Source organism: Rhinopithecus roxellana, chromosome 1 (assembly GCF_007565055.1).
Source record: "Rhinopithecus roxellana isolate Shanxi Qingling chromosome 1, ASM756505v1, whole genome shotgun sequence".
NCBI lineage: Eukaryota > Metazoa > Chordata > Mammalia > Primates > Cercopithecidae > Rhinopithecus > Rhinopithecus roxellana.
This window is the reverse complement of record NC_044549.1, coordinates 200,749,170-200,773,222: the sequence shown is the minus strand read 5'-3', so window position 1 is coordinate 200,773,222 and position 24,053 is coordinate 200,749,170. Positions and strand designations below refer to the sequence as shown.

The 24,053-nt window shown below is 40.8% G+C and overlaps 1 protein-coding gene across 13 annotated transcripts in view; it reads left to right on the top strand.

The window, feature by feature from the left end:
- SETD2 (SET domain containing 2, histone lysine methyltransferase) overlaps window positions 1–24,053 on the top strand; it is a 152,063-nt gene that overhangs the window by 23,240 nt on the left and 104,770 nt on the right. For 11 of the 13 annotated variants that reach the window (XR_004058854.1, XR_004058856.1, XR_004058855.1 and 8 more), the window contains exons 2-3: window positions 15,780–15,819; window positions 17,899–22,262. Coding sequence is in view for 3 of the 13 variants with exons in the window: in XM_030936373.1 (XP_030792233.1) it covers window positions 15,780–15,819; window positions 17,899–22,262 (4,404 nt within the window). In the remaining 10 variants the exon portion in view is untranslated. The remainder of the gene's footprint in view (window positions 1–15,779; window positions 15,820–17,898; window positions 22,263–24,053) is intronic. The other 2 variants (XR_004058863.1, XM_010374759.2) reach the window with 1 other exon arrangement.

Genomic DNA, 24,053 nt, shown 5'->3' with positions numbered 1-24,053 from the left:
CTCGCTGTAGTCCGGGCTGGAGTGCAGTGGCCGGATCTCGGCTCACTGCAAGCTCCGCCTCCTGGGTTTACGCCATTCTCCTGCCTCAGCCTCCGGAGTAGCTGGGACTACAGGCGCCCGCCACCTCGCCCGGCTAGTTTTTTGTATTTTTTAGTAGAGACGGGGTTTCACCATGTTAGCCAGGATGGTCTCGATCTCCTGACCTCGTGATCCGCCCGTCTCGGCCTCCCAAAGTGCTGGGATTACAGGCTTGAGCCACCGTGCCCGGCCTTCAGAAGCATTTTTAATACTAACATGAAAGTAAGCAGTTATTTATGATGGAAAGAAATCTGAAATATGTATAAAAATAGATCTTGTCTTTATGCTGTCTTTCCATTTAATCACATCGCAGGTTTTATTTTCGTGTTTTTATTTAGAAGGTAGATTTTTCAGAGCTGATTTGCATGAAAGGCTGTAACTTGAAAGAGCTGTTTTTGTATTCACATTTAATGTGGTTAAGCAAGAGTAGTACAGGAAGGCTGACATAAGTACTTAGTCTGATAAAATACAGAATAGGTACAGTTTAAACATTAACCAGCCAAGTGTGGTGGCTCACACTTGTAATCCCAGCACTTTGGGAGGCTGAGGCAGGCAGATCGCTTGAGCCCAGGAGTTTGAGACCATCCTGGGCAACATGGTGAAACCCCGTTACTACTAAAAATTCAAAAATTAGCCAGGAATGGTGGTGTGTGCCTATAATCCTAGCCACTCAAGAGGCTGAGGTGGGAGGATCACTTGAATGGGGCAGGGGTCGGGGGTGTGAGGTTGCAGTGAACCAAGATCATGCCACTGCACTCCAACCTGGGTGAGGGCAGTGAGACCCTGTCTCACAAAAAACAATATTAACCAAGTGAGTTTACAGTTATAGTCTACAGTCTAATTATAATAAGCCATCTCCCTCAGAAACCTATTTCATATCTTTCTTTGTATTCGATACTTAGAATTTTTAATTTTTATTTATTTATTTTTATTTGAGACAGAGTCTCACTCTGTCACCCAGGCTGGAGTGCAATGGCATGATCTCAGTTCACTGCAACCTCCACCCCACTGGTGTTCAAGTAATTCTCATGCCTCAGCCTCCCAAGTACCCGAGATTGCAGGTGACTGCTGCCACAGCTAGCTAATTTTTGTATTTTTAGTAGAAATAGGGTTTCACCATGTTGGCCAGGCTGGTCTTGAACTCCTGACCTCAAGTGATCCACCCGCCTCGGCCTCCCAAAGTGCTGGGATTACAGGCGTGAATCACTGCACCCAGCCAGTCAACTCTTTCTGTGTGATTCATTGGCTTGTACTAAAGATGAATTTCAGCATTTATTCATATTTGTTTTTTGAGGTTTATTTGGTATTGGGAGTTTTCCTCTCCACTTTTTGCTAATGAGGAAAACAAGTGGATAATTTAAAAGATTAACTCAGAGTAATGAATAAAATTACGAATTCAATTGAATACAGTAGTCTTCAACACTGGGCTCTAAAATGTTCAGATTAGGTCACCTGTCGTAGTTCCAATTTATGGATTTTGGAAAAAGCAGATTGCTTTAACAGGTGAATATAATACACTTTACGTAGTGTATCTATTTGGCAGACAAGTAGAGAAACATTTCAGGCATAAATACAGTTGTTAACATTTGGGATTATTGTCTTAACCTTTCCTCACTGATTGGAATTCTGTGGTGACACATTTGAGATTAGCTTTGTTAACAGTCATTTCTTGTTAGAAGTTACTTTATTTAAAGAAAATAAGTTAGCTTTGCTCACTTGTGTAGTAATTCCACGTTAAAATAAAGTTTCAGCTATTTTGGGGGTATAAGAATAGTTGATAAGTATGGTCAGGTTATTTTTTTCTAGATTTAGTTGGTATACATCGATCAGTAGGATTCTCTGTATGTTTGAGGTACTATACTAGTTGAAGATGTGGACTTAAACAAGTGAGAAGGAGTGCTTGTATATCAAGTCTACTCACGCTAGTTCAGGTTAGCATACTTATCCTAAAGTGCTTTACCTGAATTTTCAGTGTCTTTGGTAAAGCAGTGTATCGCTGATAGCTTTATTGACCACATAAATAACATGTATTTATCATCAGTGTTTTTTTATAATTCACTTGTCTTCATGTGTCCTTGTTCTTAGATGAGAATGCAGCAAATTTCGTAAATTTTTATGGCCTATATATTTTGCTTTTTCTACATGTCAGTTTTGAGATGTTTACCTCTTTTCCTTTAAGAATTGCTTGAAAAGGCCGGGTGCGGTGGCTCGCGCCTATAATCCCAGCACTTTGGGAGGCCAAGGCGGGCAGATCACGAGGTCAGGAGATCGAGACCATCTGGCTAACATGGTGAAACCCCGTCTCTACTAAAAATACAAAAACTTAGCCGGGCGTGGTGGTAGGCACCTGTAGTCCCAGCTACTTGGGAGACTGAGGCAGAATTGAGTGAACCTGGGAGGTGGAGCTTGCAGTGAGCCGAGATTGCGCCACTGCACTCCGGCCTGGGCGACAGAGCGAGACTCTGTCTCAAAAAAAAAAAAAAAAAATTGCTTGAAGTGAGGAAGCTGAAAACTAGTACTGTTGTTAAGGAGTTTCTTTGATTCAAAAAGAAACATATAATAGGAACGGGAATGTTAGGCCCAGGGGACATTATATAATAAGGACAAGATGTTGCCTTTGTTTCTTTGAAATTTAAACTCTATATGGGGAGACAAGAACAATAAATGCAAGTCAAGGCTGTATGTGATTGTTAGATTGTAAAGTATATGCTGTAGGAGTTGAGGAGTTTAGTAGTAATATCTGGAAAGGTAAGAAAAGGATAGGAAAAAGCATAATAATGCTGAATACCTAGTAGACATTCAGATAATTGTCAAAGGAAGGAAAGGCATTAGTGGTCCCTGAGTGAATTAAGGTAGATATGGGGGTGATGTGGTATGTGTGTGGTGTGGAGGCTGAGAGGGAGGAAGATAGTGAAACAACAGCAATACGAAAAATAATTTGATAGCTTTGGCAAGATAAGGGAGTCCCTGTCTCCATAAAAAGGTAAAAAAAGTAGCCAACTGAGGAGACTTGGGTGGGAGGATCGCTTGAACTCAGGAGTTCAAGGCTGTAGTGAGCTATGATCGTGCCACTGCACTCCAGCCTAGACTCTGGGTGGCAGTGGGTAACAGAGCAAGACCCTGTCAAACAAAGAAAAGAAAGATTTTGAACAAGACTATCTAGATTTGAACTTAAAAGAGACCACCATCGCTATTGAGATTCCTTCTGGGGAGTACTGTAAAAGCAGCTTAACTAGGTAGGAAAATGATAATCCCAGCACTTTGGGAGGCCGAGGTGGGCAGATCACTTGAGAACAGCTTGGCCAACATGGTGAAACCCTGTCTCTACTAAAAATACAAAAATTAGCCAGGCTTGCCCGGGCGCGGTGGCTCACGCCTGTAATCCCAGCACTTTGGGAGGCCAAGGTGGGCGAATCACCCGAGTTTGGGAGTTCAAGACCAGCCTGACTAACATGGAGAAACCCCATCTCTCCTAAAAATACAAAATTATCCAGGCTTGATGGTACATGCCTGTAATCCCAGCTACTCAGGAGGCTGAGGCAGGAGAATCACTTGAACCCGGGAGGTGGAGGTTGTGGTGAGCTGAGATCGTGCCATTGCACTCCAGCCTGGGCAACAAGAGCAAAACTTTGTCTCAATAATAATAATAATAATAATAATAATAATAATAATAATAAGCCAGGCATGGTGACTAACACCTGTAATCCCAGCTACATAGGAGGCTGAGGCAGGAGATTCGCTTGAACCCAGGAGGTGGAGGTTGCAGTGAGCTGAGATCGCGCCACTGTACTCCAGCCTGGGCGACAGAGTGAGACTTGGTTTCAAAAAAGAAAGTGATGATACTGTAATCCCAGTACTTTGGGAGACCGAGGCAGGCGGATCACCTGAGGTCAGGAGTTTGAGACCAGCCTGGCCAACATGGCAAAACCCCATCTCTACTAAAAAATAAAATAAAATAAATTAGCCGGGTGTGGTGGTGGGTGCCTGTAATCTCAACTACTTGGGAGGCTGAGGCAGGAGAATTGCTTGAACCTGGAAGGCAGAGGTTGCAGTGAGCCAAGATCGCACTATTGCACTCCAGCCTGGGCTCTGTCTCAGAAAAAAAAAAAAGTGATAATAATGTCAAATGTTTATTGAGTGCTTCCTATCTTCTAAGTAGTATTTTTGGCAGTTAAATGCAGCTGTAAACAAGATAAAACCAAATCTCTGTCCTAAAGAAGCTTGTATTCTAGTGGGAGGAAATGGACATTACATAAAATATTTATAAATAAAAAATAAACAGCCAACCCTCATATTAGGGATCCTAGTCTTCCACTAGGAAGACTGGGCACAGTGGCTCACACCTGTAATTCCAGCACTGTGGGTGGCTCAGGCGGGTGGATCACAAGGTCAAGAGATCGAGACCATCCCGGCCAACATGGTGAAACCCTGTCTCTACTAAAAAATACAAAAATTAGCTGGGTGTGGTGGCGGGCGCCTGTAGTCCCAGCTACCTGTGAGGCTGAGGCAGGAGAATTGCTTGAACCCGGGAAGCAGAGTTTGCAGTGAACCGAGATCACATCACTGCACTCCAGCCTGGTGACAGAGTGAGACTCCATCTCAAAAAATAATAATAATAATAATAAAGGCTAGGAATAAAATAAGGTACTACAATATAGAATGATGGGAGAATCTCAAAGGAAATAACATTTGAGGTGTCATCTTTTTAAAAAAATTATTTTAGATTCAAGGGGTACATGTGCATGTTTGTTACATGGGTATGTTGCATGTTGGTAGGGATTGGGCTTCCAGTGTGCCCATTACCCAAATAGTAGTGAACATTGTACTCATTAGGTAATCTTTTTTTTTTTTTTAGATGGATTCTCACTCTGTTGCCCAGGCTGGAGTGCAGTGGTGTCATCTTGGCTCACTGCAACCTCTGCCTCCTGGGTTAAAGTGATTCTTCTGCCTCAGCTTCCCAATAGGTGGGATTACAGGCATCCGCCATCTTGCCTAGCTAATTTTTGTATTTTTGGTAGAGACGGGGTTTTGGCTTGTTGGCCAGGCTGGTCTCGAACTCCTGACCTCAGGTGATCCACCTATCTTGGCCTCCCAAAGTGCTGGCATTATAAGCATGAGCCACGGCACCCGGCCATTAGGTAATTTTTCAACCCACTGCCCCATCTTTTGGAGCCCCAAGTGTTAATTATTTCCGTCTTTATGTCCATGTGTACCCATGGTTTAGCTCCCACTTATAAGTGAGAACATGTAGTATTTGGTCTTCTGTTTCTGAGTTAGTTCATTAAGGACACTGGCCTCCAGCTCCATGCATGTTGCTGCAAAGGACATGATTTTATTCATTTTTATGGCTGTGTGAGGTGTCATCGAGAAGCAGCAGTCTGGTGAAGATCTGGAGGGAATGGTATTCCAAGAAGGAACAGCAGGTGAAAAGGCTGTGAGTCAGAAATTATCTAGGAATGTTTGAGGGACAGAGAGAAGGCTAATGTGACTGAAACCTAGAGAATGAGGAGGGGGGACTATGGAAAGAGGTAAGGTCAGAAAGAGGGTAAGCAGATATGTGGAGTGGGCTGTGAGTGGAGAGAAAAAATTAAGGACGAATGAAGTTTTGATCTGAGCAATTGGGTAGATGGTAGTGTTACTGTCATAGGAATGACTTGGGGAAGGACTGAATTAGGTATATGGCATAATCGTCATCAGTTCAATTTTGACCATGCTATATTTGAGATAAATAGGAGGTATCCAAGTAGTACCCAAAAAGGAAGTCCCTGTTAGCTGGATGGGTGGGAAAAGCCAACAAATGAAATTAAGGAGGAGTAGCAGTGAGGGGAGGAGGAGAAACTGAAGAATGTGGTCTGTGAAAGCCTAGGAAAGAAATTGATCACTAGCTTTAAGATGCCGGTCTAGTAACTTGTTTAAAGCTATTTGGCTAATGAGAATGAATAGAGAAGAGAGAGAGAGACTGATGATAGAGGAGAGGAAATAAATAGAAAATGGAAGTTCTTGAGGCAAGAGGATAGGACACTGAGCAAAGTGGTGGGATCATCAATTGAGAGTGGTCATGGAGATTATGGTGATAGAGATTTGGGGTAGGGGAATGTGTGAAATAGGCATCTGGGAGAGTAAGGGAACAGAGTGGCACAAGCCATAGAGTTAGTAAATGGCAGGGACAGGATTCTGACCTAGGTATCAAAGTTTTTTTTTTTTTCAGTATTAAATTGCCACCCTAGGCCAGGTGTGGTGGCTCATGCCTGTAATCTCAACACTTGAGAGGCCAAGGTGGACAGATTGTTTGAGCTTAGCAGTTCTGAGACCAGCCTGGGCAACATGGTGAAACCCTGTCTCTACAAAAAAATATAAAAATTAGCTGGATGTAAGTGGCGTGTGTCTCTAGTCCCAGCTACTCAGGAGGCTGAGGTGGGAGGGTAGCTTAAGCCCGGGAGGCAGAGGTTGCAGTGAGCCAAGATTGTGCCACTGCCTCCAGCCTGGGTGACAGGCAGGTCCTGTCTCAAATTTAGAAAGCCACCCTAACAAGCAAAGTAGTAAATACTAAAGGTGTATTTTCATAGAGAATCAGAAAAATTGCGACCATGTGAGCCCAAAAGTGAAGCTTTAAAGAAAGTACCTTACTAGCTTTTCTAATCATGGCAATTATTATTTGTTACCTTGTATTATAGTTATTTGTTGTACCTCTGTGGTATGTTACTTCAAGTAAGTATAAAATTCCCGGTTGGTAGAGACTGTGAACTAACATTTTGCCTTTACAGACCTAGCACTGCTTTTACAAGGTGGATCCTTAAATGATTATTGAACAAAATAGCCTCTGATTGATATGAGAAGTGATATTTATAGTTAAGTGTTGCCTTTCTAAAATGTCATTCAGGCAGGGTGCGGCAGCTCACACCTGTAATCCTAGCACTTTGGGAGACCGAGGTGGGTTGATCACTAGAGGTCAGGAATTCGAGACCAGCCTGGCCAACATGGTGAAACCCTGTCTCTACTAGAAATATAAAAATCAGCTATGCATGGTGGCACATGCCTGTAATCCCACTTACTCCAGTGGCTAAGCGAGGAGAATCGCTTGAACTCCGCAGGTGGAGATTGCAGTGAGCCAAGATCGCGCCACTGAACTCTAGTCTGGGTACCAGAGTAAGACTGTGTCTCAAAAACAAACAAACAAACAAAAAAAAAAACCAGTCATTGAGCAGTCCATCAGCATGGTTGTGTGCTACCGAGATATGTTTTGATGCAGTTTTCACATTTGCCATAAGCCCTGCTCACTGTTGGTAGTTAGCTAGGACGTCCATTCCCTACCAAAACTCTGGCATACAGAAGGATGTGGCTCGGTGTGTTTAGAAGAGGTTTGCAAATGTGTATGACCATAGTCCAAGCAGAAAGCTAGGTAGATGTGACCTTTTGTGATAAAAGTTTTAATTTTCTGGCCGGGTGCGGTGGCTCACGCCTGTAATCCCAGCACTTTGGGAGGCCGAGGCAGGTGGATCACAAGGTCAGAAGATCAAGACCATCCTGACAAACATGGTGAAACCCCGTCTCTACTAAAAATACAAAAAGTTAGCTGGGCGTTGTGGCGGGCGCCTGTAGTCCCAGCTACTCGGGAGGCTGAGGCAGGAGAACAGCGTGAACCCGGGAGGCAGAGCTTGCAGTCAGCCGAGATCGTATCACTGCACTCCAGCCTGGGCGACAGAGGGAGACTCCCTAAAGTATAATTAAAAAAAAAGTTTTGGCCGGGCGCGGTGGCTCAAGCCTGTAATCCCAGCACTTTGGGAGGCCAAGGCAGGCGGATCACGAGGTCAGGAGATTGAGACCATCCTGGCTAACATGGTGAAACCCTGTCTCTACTAAAAAATACAAAAAAAAAAAAAAAAAAAAAAAAAAACCAAACAAACTAGCCGGACGAGGTGGCGGGCGCCTGTAGTCCCAGCTACTGGGGAGGCTGAGGCAGGAGAATGGCGTGAACCCAGAAGGCGGAGCTTGCAGTGAGCTGAGATCTGGCTCCAGCCCGGGCCACAGAGTGAGACTCCGTCTCAAAAAAAAAAAAAGGAAGTTTTAATTTTGTAGATTTCTGCCTGATGCATATTTCTAGATCACTGAAGATTGGAGGAAGTTTAACTCTTGAATATATAACACCATAGGTGCTTAAATATGTAAATGTCAAAACATGCATGACTTTAACTCATTCATTCCAAACTTTTTTCCTCCCACAACAGATGCTTCCACCTGTACTTGGTGGGAAACAGATCAAGGATTTAGAAACCTAAAATTAAAACAAGACTTGAGGTACAGTGTAGGATGGGGCAGCAGGAGCAGTGAAATTCCTCTTGTTTCCTAATGGTGAAGACAATCACTTAGTAATTGAGAAGAGTTCCCTGCCAATATTTCTGTTTCTATCTTGCTTTGGGCGGGGGACAACAAGCACCTTTCTTCTAGAGAGTTAACGGTACTACTTTCTTGCCTCTGGGCTAGGATATGTTAAAAGCAATGTTATGAAATACCCTTTGGTTTGTAATTGGTGACTTCCTTTCTTTTGTTACCAGTTTTCCTGTCTTTAAGTTTTCTCTTCACAATATTGTTACCCCTGTAATCTCATACTCCAGAGTCCAGTTTTTATGTAGCTTATTTTTGTCAGTGCTTACCAGAATATAAATTTAGGAAGATTTGAGGAAATGTTTTTCCATCTGAGGCCCTAGGATTTCCAAGGGTCCACATATTCTTTTTTTTGAGACAGGGTCTCACTGTTGCTCAGACTGGAGTGCAGTGGCGTAATGTTGGCTCACTGTAACCTCCGCCTCCCGGGTTCAAGCGATTCTCATGCCTCAGCCTCCTGAGTAGCTGGGATTACAGGCATGTGCAACCACGCCTAGCTAATTTTTGTATTTTTGGTAGAGATGGGGTTTCACCATGTTGGCCAGGCTGGTCTCCAACTCCTGGACTCATATGATCTGCCTGCCTCGACCTCCCAAAGTGTTGGGATTATAGGCTTGAACCACAAAGCCTGGCCCCCATATTCTTAAGGGTTGGGGATTCTGTGAGAATTTTTAACAGCTTTTCATATTTGATTATCTTTAAGTTTAAAAAATAATTACAGAATGGTTTAAAAAATAGAGATTTCCACTGGGTGCAGTTGCTCATGCCTGTAATCCCAGCACTTTGGGAGGCTAAGGCAGGAGGATCACTTGAGCTCAGGAGTTTGAGACCAACCTGGACCACATAGACCCCTGTGTCTACAAAAAATATATATTAAAATATATTTTTTAAAACACAGAGATTTCCTGTATACCCTTCACCCACATTCCCTAGATAAGAACATTTTACCGCATTTGTCATTCTCTCTTTGTATACATGTATATACACATCATTACTTTTTTCCTGGAATGCTGGAAATTTGCAGACACGATGCCTCTTTACTCCTGTATCTTCAAATGTATATTTCCTAAAAACATTACAATGATCAAATTCAGGAAATTAACATTGATACAATATTGTTTTCTAACCTACAGACCTTAAAAATTATTTTGACAAGTTTTAAGTTTAAAATTCTGTGCAATGACAGTTTTCAAATGAAATAAATTTTAATAGGCTAATTTTTGTTTTTTGTCAGAATTCTTGAACTGTGATCTATTCTAACATCTGACAGTGTTTTTCTTTAAATGAGGCCTATACTTCACTCAAGTGTAAGAAACACTGTATTTTAGTTTTAGTAAGAAATCTTTAGGTAGGAGTGAGTTTTTGAAGTCTTTGCTTATTAAAATCAAGATAAAGTAAAAAGCTATTTCTGATTTGTAGTTAGGAAATTCAGTGGAAGGTCTGGAGTGAGACCTAGGGATCTCACTTTTGGCTGTCCACCTTGAGGACAGGAATACTCTCTGTCTTGTCTTAGTTAAGTTCTTATCCAGATTCTTAAATATTTTTGATGACAAGGAAACTTAAGTATCCTGTACAGTGACACATGTAGTTTTGTTTTTGTTTGAGACAGAGTCTCCCTCTATCTTCTAGGCTGGAGTGCAGTGGCACAATCTCTGCTCACTGTAACTTCCACATCCTGGGCTCAGGGGATCCTCCTGCTTCAGCCTCCCAAGTAGCTGAGACTATAGGCATATACCACCACACCTGGCTAGTTTTTGTAGTTTTGTAGTAGACTTTGTCTCAGAAAAAAAATTAGCCCATTGCAGTGGCTCACACCTGTAGTCCCAGCTACTCAGGAGGCTGAGGCAGAAAGATCACTTGAGTTTGGAAGGTCGAGGCATCAGTGAGCCAAGATTGCGCCACTGGACTCCAGCCTGGAAGATAGAATGAGACCCTGTCTCAAAAAAAAAAAAAAAAGAAAAAAGAAAAAGGAAAATTAATTTAAAATGTACTAAAAATGAGTTAAAAATTGTTAATCTGTAACTTCTATTTGTTGATCCCAGTTCCGACTTTCAGAATTGCACAAAATAAGATTATTTTATCTTCTAAGCTTTCTGATAGTTTGAAATAAACCACTATGGTCCTGTAAATCTTTTTTCTTCTAAGGTAGATAAAAATACTTCTATTTAGCTTTAACCATTTCTTGTGTGACATGATATCCAGAATAGATTTCTTTACTATCCAACTTGTTTGTATTTATTAATACGCTTGATAGGGCCAAATTGCTCTCATTTATTGGGCTTCCCTTTGTAAGTCTTACTTCTAATGTCCTAGCCTGAGAGATAGGTTGGTTGGTTTTTTTTTAAGTCATGTCATTCTTGGGTTCCTTGAGCTTGCCATGACTAAAACTCTTAACTAAGTCTTTTTCCATATATACCATGTGACCTAATAGAGATTTATCTTCATGTTGATATGAATTCTTTAAATATAATTCCATCAGCAAGCTGCAGATTTGCCCACTTTACTATGTTTTTGACAGATAACTGGCTAACATCCTTTTTTTTTTTCCTTTATAGTAGTTTTTCAGAAGAAGAAATAGGCTATTCTAGCATAATCTCATCCTGTGGAGTTAAATACTTGTTTTCACGTGCTTCCTTATTTTTTATGGTAGGGAGTACAGGAGGTTTAATACTCTTAACTTCTTGTTTCCATACCCTTGTTTCATCAGCCTTTCTTCAAAAACTCTCTTCTTTGCTCTTGATATTATTTACCAAAACAAGTGTTCCTTTTTTTTTTTTTGAGACGGAGTCTCGCTTTGTCGCCCGGGCTGGAGTGCAGTGGCCGGATCTCAGCTCACTGCAAGCTCCGCCTCCCGGGTTTATGCCATTCTCCTGCCTCAGCCTCCTGAGTAGCTGGGACTACAGGCACCGCCACCTCGCCCGGCTAGTTTTTTGTATTTTTTAGTAGAGACGGGGTTTCACAGTGTTAGCCAGGATGGTCTCGAACTCCTGACCTCGTGATCCGCCCGTTTCGGCCTCCCAAAGTGCTGGGATTACAGGCTTGAGCCACCGCGCCCGGCCCAAAACAAGTGTTCTTATGTTAAAAACATTTGTAGCCAATTCTTGCTGTTAATTGTGGTCTCACAGTTGTATTAATTTATTCAAAAAGGTCTTGCCCTCTTATTGCTGCAGCAGTCTACTCTTCCTGGCCATAGCTAGGTCTCCTACCTAGGAAGACTCTCCTGGAAATTATGTACTTCAACTCCAAAATAATACTCTGACCATAATTTCCAGTTCTTCCACCTTATTGACCCTTCTGCCTCTCTTCCTGATTTCTACCAAATCCACTCTTTGAAGCCCTCAGTATCTTGTCCCTACCCTGTTGAGTTTATCAACTTCCTTCAGCTTTTACTCCTTGTCTATTATTTAGGGATCTTTAGGTCAGTCATTTTAATATTTTTGAGAAATCAGTTCTCTCAACTTCTTGCCTTCTACCCCTCTTGTCCCGCCCATCTTGCTGGATTAATTCACTAGTTGTTGCCTCTGATGGCTTAATCCCTTCAACAAAAGTAGAATAAGTATGCTAATAAGCTCAATTATAAATTAGTAATGTCCAACTTTGGGCAGCAACATTGAGGATTACAGTCTACTTCCATTTCTGTTACCTACACTTGAATTTTCTTTGTCTTTTACCCTGTCTCTTCTCCTAGCTTTCGGGGGAAAAAAATTAGTTCTGGGGGAACTAATTATGTCAGAAAAGTAGAGACCAAGAGTATGCTTGCTTTATTTTGAAACTTAACTATATCTTCACTTATCTCTAGCTCCTTCTCTATTTTTCTTTTCTTTTCTTTCTTTCTTTTTTTCTTTTTTTTTTTTTTTTATTGAGGCAGAGTCTCACTCTGTCGCCCGGGCTGGAGTGCAGTGGCGTGATCTCACTGCAACCTCCCAGGTTCAAGCGATTCTCCTGCCTCAGCCTCCCAAGTAACTGGGATTACAGGCACCTGCCGTCATGCCTGGCTAATTTTTGTACAGATGGAGTTTCACCATGTTGGGCAGGCTGGTCTTGAACTCCTAACCTCAGGTGATCCGCCCGCCTCAGCCTCCCAAAGTGCTGCCACTGCACCCAGCCTGTGTCTCCTTCTCTTGAGATCACTTCCTCAAATTTAGTGATTCCATAATTTTTCTGTCATCTAAACAACTTGTCTGCTCACCAGCTCTATGATGAGGGAGGGAAGCAAGATACAGAATGGCTTATATGTTTTTTTAAAAGAAAAACAATGATCTCTGTTTAAAAACCACACCCAAGTGCATGCACAAACAAGTGCAGAAAGCTCTGTAGATTGAAGTGTTAACAGTAGTTGTCTCTGGAAAGTTGGATTGTGGACTTTTCCTTTTGCGTGTTTGTAATTTGATTTTTATCTATTAACATTAAATGCTTTTAATGATGAGAAAATTTCCCTCCAAATTTCTGATTGTGCTTATATTCTTTTATTATAAACATTTTATTTTATCAAGTTCTGGGAAATGTCATTTCATTTCTTTTCTTTTTTTTAAAACACCTCCCCCTCCTGTCTTGTCATTTCTGTCAAACAATTCTTTGATTTCTAAAATGGACCTTCATTATGCTCCCTTCCCTCCCAACTCCACAAATTTACAATATAACCTGAGCCTATTTTTGTCATATTTTGTCAGGATTATTTTTTTCATCTGCCTGTCCAAAATAGAACTGCTGAAGTTTAAGAAAGTGTTCTGGTCACCTTTGTATTTCCAGCATTTTGTATGTGTGCCTACTATGCAGATAAGCCTGTGGTTGGACATCTCCTGGTACCTTCTGTCTTCTTGAAAAAATTTCAAATGGTACTAATTTAAATCTAACATACCATAGGTTCTAACATGCCATCGATTGTAAGAAAATGATTATTTTATGAACGTTGAGAAGTGAAAAATTTTTCAGTTAAAACTGCGATACCATTGATAGCATGCATCCTGTGGGCAAATGTATATCATAGAATTGATGAAGTACAGTAGTGCTAACATTTATGAGGTTTTTAGTGGTTTTGGAGTAGAAAAAAATGGTTAATTTTGGCACTGCTTCAGATCTCATTCATGTATTATCAGCTTACTGCCCCCACCCCCCGATCATTACTTGGTTTTGTATGGCTACCACAGACACTGGTGAATGGAATGAATTATGATGAAGTTAGGCCTACATTTGGGGAAAGGGTTTTATATGTTTCCTTTCAGGAACATTGAAAACAGATTGTTGTATTCCAGTCTTGCCACATAGCCCAATGAGTGACTAGCTGAAAATACAAATCTCGCTGTCATGTCCTTTTGTAGCTTCCTTTTCTCCAAGTAGACAGTCCCTTAATATGCCTTGATGTGCTAGTGTACACCAGACTTGTGGCTTTTGATTTCTCTTAGTCAGTGTGGTTACCTTTGTTAGAACATAACCCAGAGAGCTGCACACTGTGTTACGGAGCAGATGCACTGTACTGTGGAATAGTCTTGCCTTTGGGACTGTTGAACAGATACCAAAAGAGATTGAGAAGCATTGATCCATAAGATGAAATATGATTCTTCTCATGAGAAACCTGACCACTGCCTCCTACTCCATCTTATTGTTGACTTGCTTACACCTTATAGTCAGGTAATATTGAACTGTTTATAGATTCTTTACACATATTATTCTGTGTTATTTTGTGTGTTTGTGTGTGTGACGGGTTTTCACTCAGTTGCTCAGACTGGAGTGCAGTGGCATGATCTTGGCTCAATGCAATTTCTGTCTCCCAGGTTCAAGCAATCCTCCCAACTTAACCTTCCTTTTAAAAATTATTTATTTATTTTTATTTTTTATTTTTGAGAAAGAATTTTGCTCTTGTTGCCCAGACTGGAGTGCAATGGCACGACCTTGGCTCACTGTAACCTCCACTTCCTGGGTTCAAGTGATTCTCCTACCTCAGCCTCCCAAGTAGCTGGGATTACAGGCACGCACCACCATGCTTGGCTAATTTTGTATTTTTAGTAGAGATGGGGTTTCACCATGTTGGCTAGGCTGGTCTTGAGCTCCTGACCTCAGGTGATCCGCCCGCCTCGGCCTCCCATAGTGCAGGCATGAGCCACCGCACCTGGCCTAAAAATTATTTTTAAGAGAGATGAGGTTTTCCTATGTTATCCAGGATGGTCTCGAACTCCTGAACTCAAGTGATCCTCCCAACTTAGCCTCTTAAAGTGTTGGGATTACAAGCGTGGGCCACTATGCCCAGCCTTATTTTATGTGTTAATCTCTGACTCTGCCTGGGATCTTCCCACAAATGTATTCTTCAAAAACGAATCCTCTCTTCAGGAATTTTTTTTTTTTTTTTTTTTTTTGAGACGGAGTCTCGCTCTGTCGCCCGGGCTGGAGTGCAGTGGCCGGATCTCAGCTCACTGCAAGCTCCGCCTCCCGGGTTCCCGCCATTGTCCTGCCTCAGCCTCCTGAGTAGCTGGGACTACAGGCACCGCCACCTCGCCCGGCTAGTTTTTTGTATTTTTTTAGTAGAGACGGGGTTTCACAGTGTTAGCCAGGATGGTCTCGATCTCCTGACCTCGTGATCCGCCCGTCTCGGCCTCCCAAAGTGCTGGGATTACAGGCTTGAGCCACCGCGCCCGGCCTTTTTTTTTTTTTTTTTTTTTTAAGGCAGCCATCACCACAGCTGGAGTGCAGTAGTGGTGTGATCGTGGCTACCTGCAGCCTCGACTTCCTGGGGTCACGTGATCCTCCCACCTCAGCCTCCCAGGTAGCTAGGACTACAAGTGCACGCCACCATACCTGGCTATTTTTTTGTATTTTTTATAGAGACGGAGTTTCACCATATTGCCCAGTCTGGTCTCAATCTCCTGGGCTCATGCCATCAGCTGGCCTCAGCCTCCTGAAGTGCTGGGATTACAGATGTGAGCCACCACACCTGGGCAGGAAAAATTCTTTGCATTCCTATTTTCCCACTGAACTGAGTTGCATATCATCCTCTTTGCTGCCTCACTATACATATTTCTATTCTTATATTTACTCCATTATGTTGGAATTACTTTTGTTACAAATTTCTTTTTTGTAACTTACAGGAAGCTGAACTTTTTGAGGGCAGGGATGCTGGCTTTATTCAAATTTGGTCTCCAGGACTTAGCATAGTATGTGGCACTATCTTGAGTAAATATGTGTTAAACTAAATGTAACTGAGTCTGAAGGAATGGACAATCCATATAGAATATACCTGTAGGTAGTAAGTATCCTAAGTTTTAATACAAATAACTATTATTTCAATCGTTTTTAAGTATTTATGATTTCTTTTTATTCTTTTGCATGTTTTCTTGGCTGAATGGAAATAGAGAAGAAGAAAACGAGGTAAGTATAATTTAACTAGTCATTCAGTGATTATGACATTGACCACTAAACACATTTTAGAAATTGGGTAAAAGCTGAAAACACTCAAAATGTAGCTATCATTTTGAATGTCAAATGAAGTAATAGTTTTTAATTTTGTTTTTAGAGCCATGGTAACTTATCCCAGTGAGGGATGTTGTGTATCTCAAAAAAATGGTTTTTAAACTTTAGAGCTTCAAGAGATTTAGGAAAGGTAGAGAAAGTTGGAAGTTCTAAAAATATATTTTACTTGTTTTATATGTATTGAGCTTCCATTTAAGATTTAGCTTGAAAAGTGGATTCTGTTTCTTAAAAGTATTTGGCTCATGCCTGTAATCCCAACACTGGGAAGCTAAGGCAGGTGGATCACTTGAGGTCAGGAGTTTGAGACCAGCCTGGCCAACATGGTGAAACCCCATCTGTACTAAAAATAAGAAAATTAGCCAGACGTGGTGGCTTAGTCCCAGCTACTCAGGAGGCTGAGGCAGGAGAATTGCTTAAACTGGGGAGAAAGAGGTTGCAGTGAGCCAAGATGGTGCCCCTGCGCTTCAGCCTGGGCAATAGAGCAAGACTCTTGTCTCAAAAAAATAAAGTATTTGGAATTCACTGCTCCATGATAATACATGTGAAAGTATTTACTTTCCAACTTGAATGACTACCATGTAATTTTGAAAACTGATTTCAGATTTTACTGTGTTGAAAGGGAAGTTATTCTCTTAAATAGCCGAAGTGGATTAAAGAACATGAATTAGAAGAATTTTGCATATGGAAAGTATACCACCATCTTTAATTTAGGATTGAGTTTGTTGCTGTAGATTTTTCTGATGCTCTTTCTACAACCTATGTTATGTCTTGAACTTCCAAAGCTCACCATTTCCTTTGGTGATTTGGCAAACATGGAGGAAGTAGTCTTCTTAGGTTTGTACCTTGTAATTGTTGCTCATAGAGCAGTATTATTACCTGAGGGTGGGGAACCCAGGCAGAGACAGTGATGTGTGCCAAGGCAGAGAACTCTCCAGGAAGGCAGAAGGCCTGGTCCTCATTTGGTTGCCTCATCTGTAAAACAAGTAAGTTGGGAAGTTCCTCTATATCAGTGGTTTCCCAAACCTGGGACATTGATTAGAATTGCCTGTAATGCTTGTTTTTTTTTTTTTAAAAAAACAAAAGCTTCAAAGCACCCCAAAAAACAAACCCTTGCCTCATCTTAGAGCTCAATAGCTCCCGTTGATATTTGATATTTCCTAGAGTGTGGGTCACAGGTGAATATTATTTTTTTAATTTTTAAGTTTTTTTATTTTTTTGAGACAGAGTCTTGCTCTGTTGCCCAGGTTGGAGTTCTGTGGTGCCATCTTGGCTCACTGCAACCTCTGCCTCCCGGGTTCCAGTGATTCTCCCACCTCAGCCTCCCAAGTAGTTGGGGTTACAGGCGCATGCTGCCACACCCTGCTAATTTTTGTATTTTTAGTTGAAATGGGGTTTCATTATGTTGGCCAGGCTAGTCTCGAACTCCTGACCTCAAGTGACCCTCCCGCCTCGGCCTCCCAAGGTGCCGGGATTACAGGGGTGAGCCACCGTGCTCGACCCAGATGAGTATTTTTACTGTGCACTCAATGTGATGCCAGGAGACCACTGGTCTTGATGATCTCCGGCTTTTCATCTCTGATAGAACACAAGAACAAACCATATTGAGTACTGAGATGTTAGATATTGCCCTTTATACAAATGTCCTTTGAACATATGTCAGGTTTTTAAAAAACTTCTTTTTAAAAAATGCTACCTGGAAAATAGTTATAAAACTGAAAAAAATTTATGTAAGAGAAAGAATGGGAAAATTAGGTAATTGTTGAAGCAAGGAGTGGATACTTAGGGATTTATTGTATCATTTTCTATACCTTTGACTGTGTTTGAAAATTTTCGTAATAAAGATATATATAGCTTAGTGAAATTCATACTATTTGTTATTAGGGCTTTTCATTTCTCCAGTACACATTTTAAACTGTGCAGTCCATTTGAAAGTAACTATTTATTATAGTAGTAATTACTTATTTTGTTCATTTGTAGGCAAAGATTGAAAATGTGCAGAAAACAGGTTTCATCAAAGGACCAGTGTTCAAAGGTGTTGCTTCTAGTCGATTTTTGCCCAAAGGCACCAAGACAAAAGTTAATTTGGAAGAACAGGGACGACAGAAGGTGTCATTCAGCTTCAGCCTTACAAAGAAAACTTTGCAGAATAGGTTTCTCACTGTACTTGGCAATGAAAAGCAAAGTGATACTCCAAACCCTCCAGCTGTACCTCTTCAGGTAGACTCGACTCCTAAAATGAAAATGGAAATTGGTGATACCTTATCTACTGCAGAAGAATCTTCCCCACCAAAGTCAAGGGTGGAATTGGGCAAAATTCATTTTAAGAAACACCTGCTTCATGTAACATCCAGGCCACTACTGGCTACTACCACAGCAGTAGCATCTCCACCTACTCATGCAGCACCACTACCAGCAGTGATAGCAGAATCAACAACTGTAGACTCACCACCCTCATCTCCACCTCCACCGCCTCCACCTGCCCAAGCCACAACACCCTCATCACCAGCACCAGTAACAGAGCCAGTGGTCTTGCCACATACACCAATAACAGTTCTAATGGCAGCACCAGTACCCTTACCAGTAGATGTAGCAGTTAGATCTCTGAAAGAACCACCAATTATAATTGTACCAGAATCTTTAGAAGCAGATACTAAGCAGGACACTGTATCTAATAGTTCAGAAGAACACATAACTCAAATATTGAATGAGCAAGCAGATATTTCCTCAAAAAAAGAAGATTCCCATATTGGGAAGGATGAAGAAATTCCAGATAGTTCTAAGATTAGTCTGAGCTGTAAAAAAACAGGTTCTAAGAAGAAATCCTCACAATCTGAAGGCACCTTTCTTGGTTCAGAATCTGATGAAGATTCTGTACGGACTTCTTCAAGTCAAAGATCACATGATTTAAAATTTTCAGCAAGCATTGAAAAGGAAAGAGATTTTAAAAAGAGCTCAGCACCTTTAAAAAGTGAGGATCTAGGGAAATCTTCACGATCTAAAACAGATAGAGATGATAAATATTTTAGCTATTCAAAACTTGAAAGAGATACTCGGTATGTATCTTCCCGATGTAGATCAGAAAGAGAGCGACGGCGGAGCAGATCTCATTCTAGGTCTGAGAGAGGCCCTAGAACTAATTTATCCTATTCCAGGTCAGAACGATCTCATTATTATGACTCTGATCGTCGCTACCATAGGAGCTCCCCTTATCGAGAGAGGACACGCTATTCTCGGCCATATACAGATAACAGAGCACGAGAGAGTTCTGACTCAGAAGAAGAGTATAAGAAGACATACTCAAGGCGTACCTCATCTCATTCCTCTTCTTACAGAGACCTAAGGACATCATCCTATTCTAAATCTGATCGGGACTGTAAAACTGAGACCTCTTACTTAGAGATGGAAAGAAGAGGCAAGTATTCTTCAAAACTAGAAAGAGAATCTAAAAGGACTTCAGAAAATGAAGCAGTTAAAAGATGTTGTTCTCCCCCTAATGAACTGGGATTCCGACGAGGGTCATCATATTCTAAGCACGACAGTAGTGCTTCCCGTTATAAATCTACCCTTTCAAAACCTATACCCAAGTCTGATAAGTTTAAAAATTCTTTCTGTTGTACAGAATTAAATGAAGAAATCAAACAGTCTCATTCTTTTAGTTTACAGACACCTTGTTCAAAAGGTAGTGAATTAAGAATGATTAATAAAAACCCTGAAAGAGAAAAGGCTGGGTCTCCAGCTCCATCAAATCGATTAAATGATTCACCTACTTTAAAAAAGCTAGATGAATTTCCTATTTTTAAGTCTGAATTTATAACACATGATAGCCATGATAGTATTAAGGAATTAGACTCTTTATCTAAAGTGAAGAATGATCAATTAAGAAGTTTTTGTCCCACAGAATTAAATATAAATGGATCTCCTGGGGCAGAATCTGATTTGGCAACATTTTGCACTTCTAAAACTGATGCTGTTTTAATGACTTCTGATGATAGTGTGACTGGATCGGAGGTATCCCCTTTGGTCAAAGCATGCATGCTTTCATCAAATGGATTTCAGAATATTAGTAGATGCAAAGGAAAAGACTTGGATGATACACGCATGCTGCATAAGAAGTCAGAAAGCCCATTTAGAGAAACAGAACCTCTGGTGTCACCACACCAAGATAAACTCATGTCTTTGCCAGTTATGACTATAGATTATTCCAAAACTGTAGTTAAAGAACCAGTTGATACGAGGGTTTCTTGCTGCAAAACCAAAGATTCAGACATATACTGTACTTCAAATGATAGCAGCAACCTTTCTTTGTGTAACTCCGAAGCTGAAAATATAGAGCCTTCAGTTATAAAGATTTCTTCAAATAGCTTTATGAATGTGCATTTGGAATCAAAACCAGTTATATGTGATAGTAGAAATTTGACAGATCACTCAAAATTTGCATGTGAAGAATATAAGCAGAGCATCGGTAGCACTAGTTCAGCTTCTGTTAATCATTTTGATGATTTATATCAGCCTATTGGGAGTTCAGATATTGCTTCATCTCTTCAGAGTCTTCCACCAGGAATAAAGGTGGACAGTCTAACTCTCTTGAAATGTGGAGAGAACACATCTCCAGTTCTGGATGCAGTGCTAAAGAGTAGAAAAAGTTTGGAGTTTTTAAAGCATGCAGGGAAAGAAACAGAAGTAGGTAGTGACCTCCCTGATTCAGGAAAGGGATTTGCTTCCAGGGAGAACAGGCGTAATAATGGGTTATCTGGGAAATGTTTGCAAGAGGCTCAAGAAGAAGGGAATTCCATATTGCCTGATAGAAGAGGAAGACCAGAAATCTCTTTACATGAAAGAGGAGAAGGAGGACATGTGCATACTTCCGATGACTCAGAAGTTGTATTTTCTTCTTGTGATTTGAATTTAACCATGGAAGACAGTGATGGTGTAACTTACACATTAAAGTGTGACAGTAGTGGTCATGCCCCAGAAATTGTGTCTACTGTCCATGAAGATTATTCTGACTCTTCTGAAAGTTCAAGTGATGAAAGTGATTCAGAAGATACAGATTCAGATGATAGCAGTATTCCAAGAAACCGTCTCCAGTCTGTTGTGGTTGTGCCAAAGAATTCTACTTTGCCCATGGAAGAAACAAGTCCTTGTTCTTCTCGGAGCAGTCAAAGTTATAGACACTATTCTGACCATTGGGAAGATGAAAGATTGGAGTCAAGGAGACATTCGTATGAGGAAAAATTTGAAAGTATAGCAAGTAAAGCCTGTCCTCAAACTGATAAGTTTTTCCTTCGTAAAGTAACAGAGAAGAATCCAGAAATTTCTTTTACACAGTCCAGTAGAAAACAAATAGATAACCACCTGCCTGAACTTTCTCATCCTCAGAGTGATGGGGTTGATAGTACAAGTCATACAGATGTGAAATCTGACTCTCTGGGTCACCCAAATTCAGAGGAAACTGTGAAAGCCAAAATATCTTCTAGGCAGCAAGAGGAGCTGCCAATTTATTCTTCTGATTTTGAAGATGTCCCAAATAAGTCTTGGCAACAGACTACTTTCCAAAACAGGCCAGATAGTAGACTGGGAAAAACAGAATTGAGTTTTTCTTCCTCTTGTGAGATATCACGTGTGGATGGCTTGCACTCATCAGAAGAGCTCAGAAACTTAGGTTGGGACTTCTCTCAAGAAAAGCCTTCTACCACATATCAGCAACCTGACAGTAGCTATGGAACTTGTGGTGGACACAAGTATCAGCAAAATGCAGAACAGTATGGTGGGACACGTGATTACTGGCAAGGCAATGGTTACTGGGATCCAAGATCAGGTAGACCTCCTGGAACTGGGGTTGTGTATGATCGAACTCAAGGACAAGTACCAGATTCCCTAACAGATGATCGTGAAGAAGAGGAGAATTGGGATCAACAGGATGGATCCCATTTTTCAGACCAGTCCAATAAGTATCTTCTATCCATTCAGAAAGACAAGGGGTCAGTGCAAGCACCTGAAATAAGCAGCAATTCCATTAAGGACACTTTAGCTGTGAATGAAAAGAAAGAGTTTTCAAAAAACTTAGAAAAAAATGATATCAAAGATAGAGGACCTCTTAAAAAAAGGAGGCAGGAAATAGAGAGTGATTCTGAAAGTGATGGTGAGCTTCAGGACAGAAAGAAAGTTAGAGTGGAGGTAGAGCAGGGAGAGACATCAGTGCCCCCAGGCTCAGCACTGGTTGGGCCCTCCTGTGTCATGGATGACTTCAGGGACCCACAGCGATGGAAGGAATGTGCCAAGCAAGGGAAAATGCCTTGTTACTTTGATCTTATTGAAGAAAATGTTTATTTAACAGAAAGGTAAGTCTAATTAATGCTTGCTTGACAAATTTTAACTCTTTTTTTGTTGTTGTTAGAAAAAGCCTTTAAACAATTCAGACTGTATGAGATAAAACACATGAAAGAGTTGTGGGATAAAATAAATTTAAAAGCCTAAAAAAGTGTTTTTACCTATTTAGATTTGATAGTATAGATTGCTTTCCCCATTTTTCCACTCCAGGAAAGGGAAAGGAGGTGTCTAGTTTTTTTCTCTTATTACTTATTCGATTTTCAAGTTATAATTTAGGCTAGCCCAGTTTTTCTGTAATTCCTTTTACATGTGAAAGTGTGACCAAAAAAAAAAAAAAAAAAAAAAGAATGAAACCCCTAGCAAAATAATCCGTTCTTAGAGAAGAAAAGTGGTTACATTGGCTTTTATTTTCTTACTTTTTTGTTGTTAAAAAAAATGAAAAAGCTTTTAAACAATTCAGAGTGTATGAGATTAAACACATGAAAGAGTTTTGGGATAGAATAAATTTAAAAGCCTAAAAAAGTGTTTTTACAAAATGATTTGATAGTGTAGATTCCTTTCCCCATTTTCACCCTCCCCAGGAAAGGAGATGTCTTTTTTTTTTTCTTTTCTTTTCTTTTTTTTAAATTATTATACTTTTAAGTTCTAGGGTACATGTGCATAACGTGCAGGTTTGTTACATATGTATACTTGTGCCATGTTGGTGTGCTGCACCCATCAGGAGATGTCTATTTTTTTTTTCTTTTATTACTTACTTGGTTTTCAAGGTATAATTTAGGCTAGCCCAGTTTTTCTGTAATTCCTTTTACATGTGGAAGTGTGACCAAAAAAAATAGAATAAAACCCCAGCAAAATAATCTGTGCTTAGAGAAGAAAAAAGTGGTTACATTGGGTTTTATTTTCAAAATTGTGCAGAATGAAGTATCTTTGGGTACTGTGTTAGTCCGTTTTCATGCTGCTGATAAAGACATACCCGAGACTGGGAAGAAAAAGAGGTTTAATTGGACTTGCAGTTCCACATGGCTGGGGAGGCCTCAGAATTGTGGCAGGAGGCAAAAGGGACTTACTTCTTACATGGTGGTGGCAAGAGAAAAGGAGGAAGAAGCAAAAGTGAAAACCCCTGATAAACCCATCAGATCTTGTGTGACTTATTCACCATCACAAGAATAACACAGGAAAGGCCGGCCCCCATGATTCAATTACCTCCTCCTGGGACCCTCCCACAACACGTGGGAATTCTGGGAGATACAATTCAAGTTGTTTGGGTGGGGAAATAGCCAAACCGTATCAGATACTTATAAAGTTAGAACTAGACTAGAACATAATTTTCTTCTCTCATTTTTTTTAGATTATTGTTTTTTTTTTTTTTTTTTTGAGACGGAGTTCCGCTCTGTCGCCCAGGCTGGAGTGTAGTGGCCAGATCTCAGCTCACTGCAAGCTCCGCCTCCCGGGTTTACGCCATTCTCCTGCTTCAGCCTCCCGAGCAGCTGGGACCACAGGCGCCTGCCACCTCGCCCGGCTAGTTTTTTTTTTTTTTTTTTGGTATTTTTTAGTAGAGACGGGGTTTCACCGTGTTAGCCAGGATGGTCTCGATCTCCTGACCTCGTGATCCGCCTGCCTCGGCCTCCCAAAGTGCTGGGATTACAGGCTTGAGCCACCGCACCCGGCCTAGATTATTGTTAATAGATTAAATCTGGCAATAGTGTAATAAATATTTTAGAAATGATAAAGTGGTTTATCGAAAAATCCCTAACATGAAACAAATTATAATGAGAATAAGAGTAATGGAAACATAGTCCTCT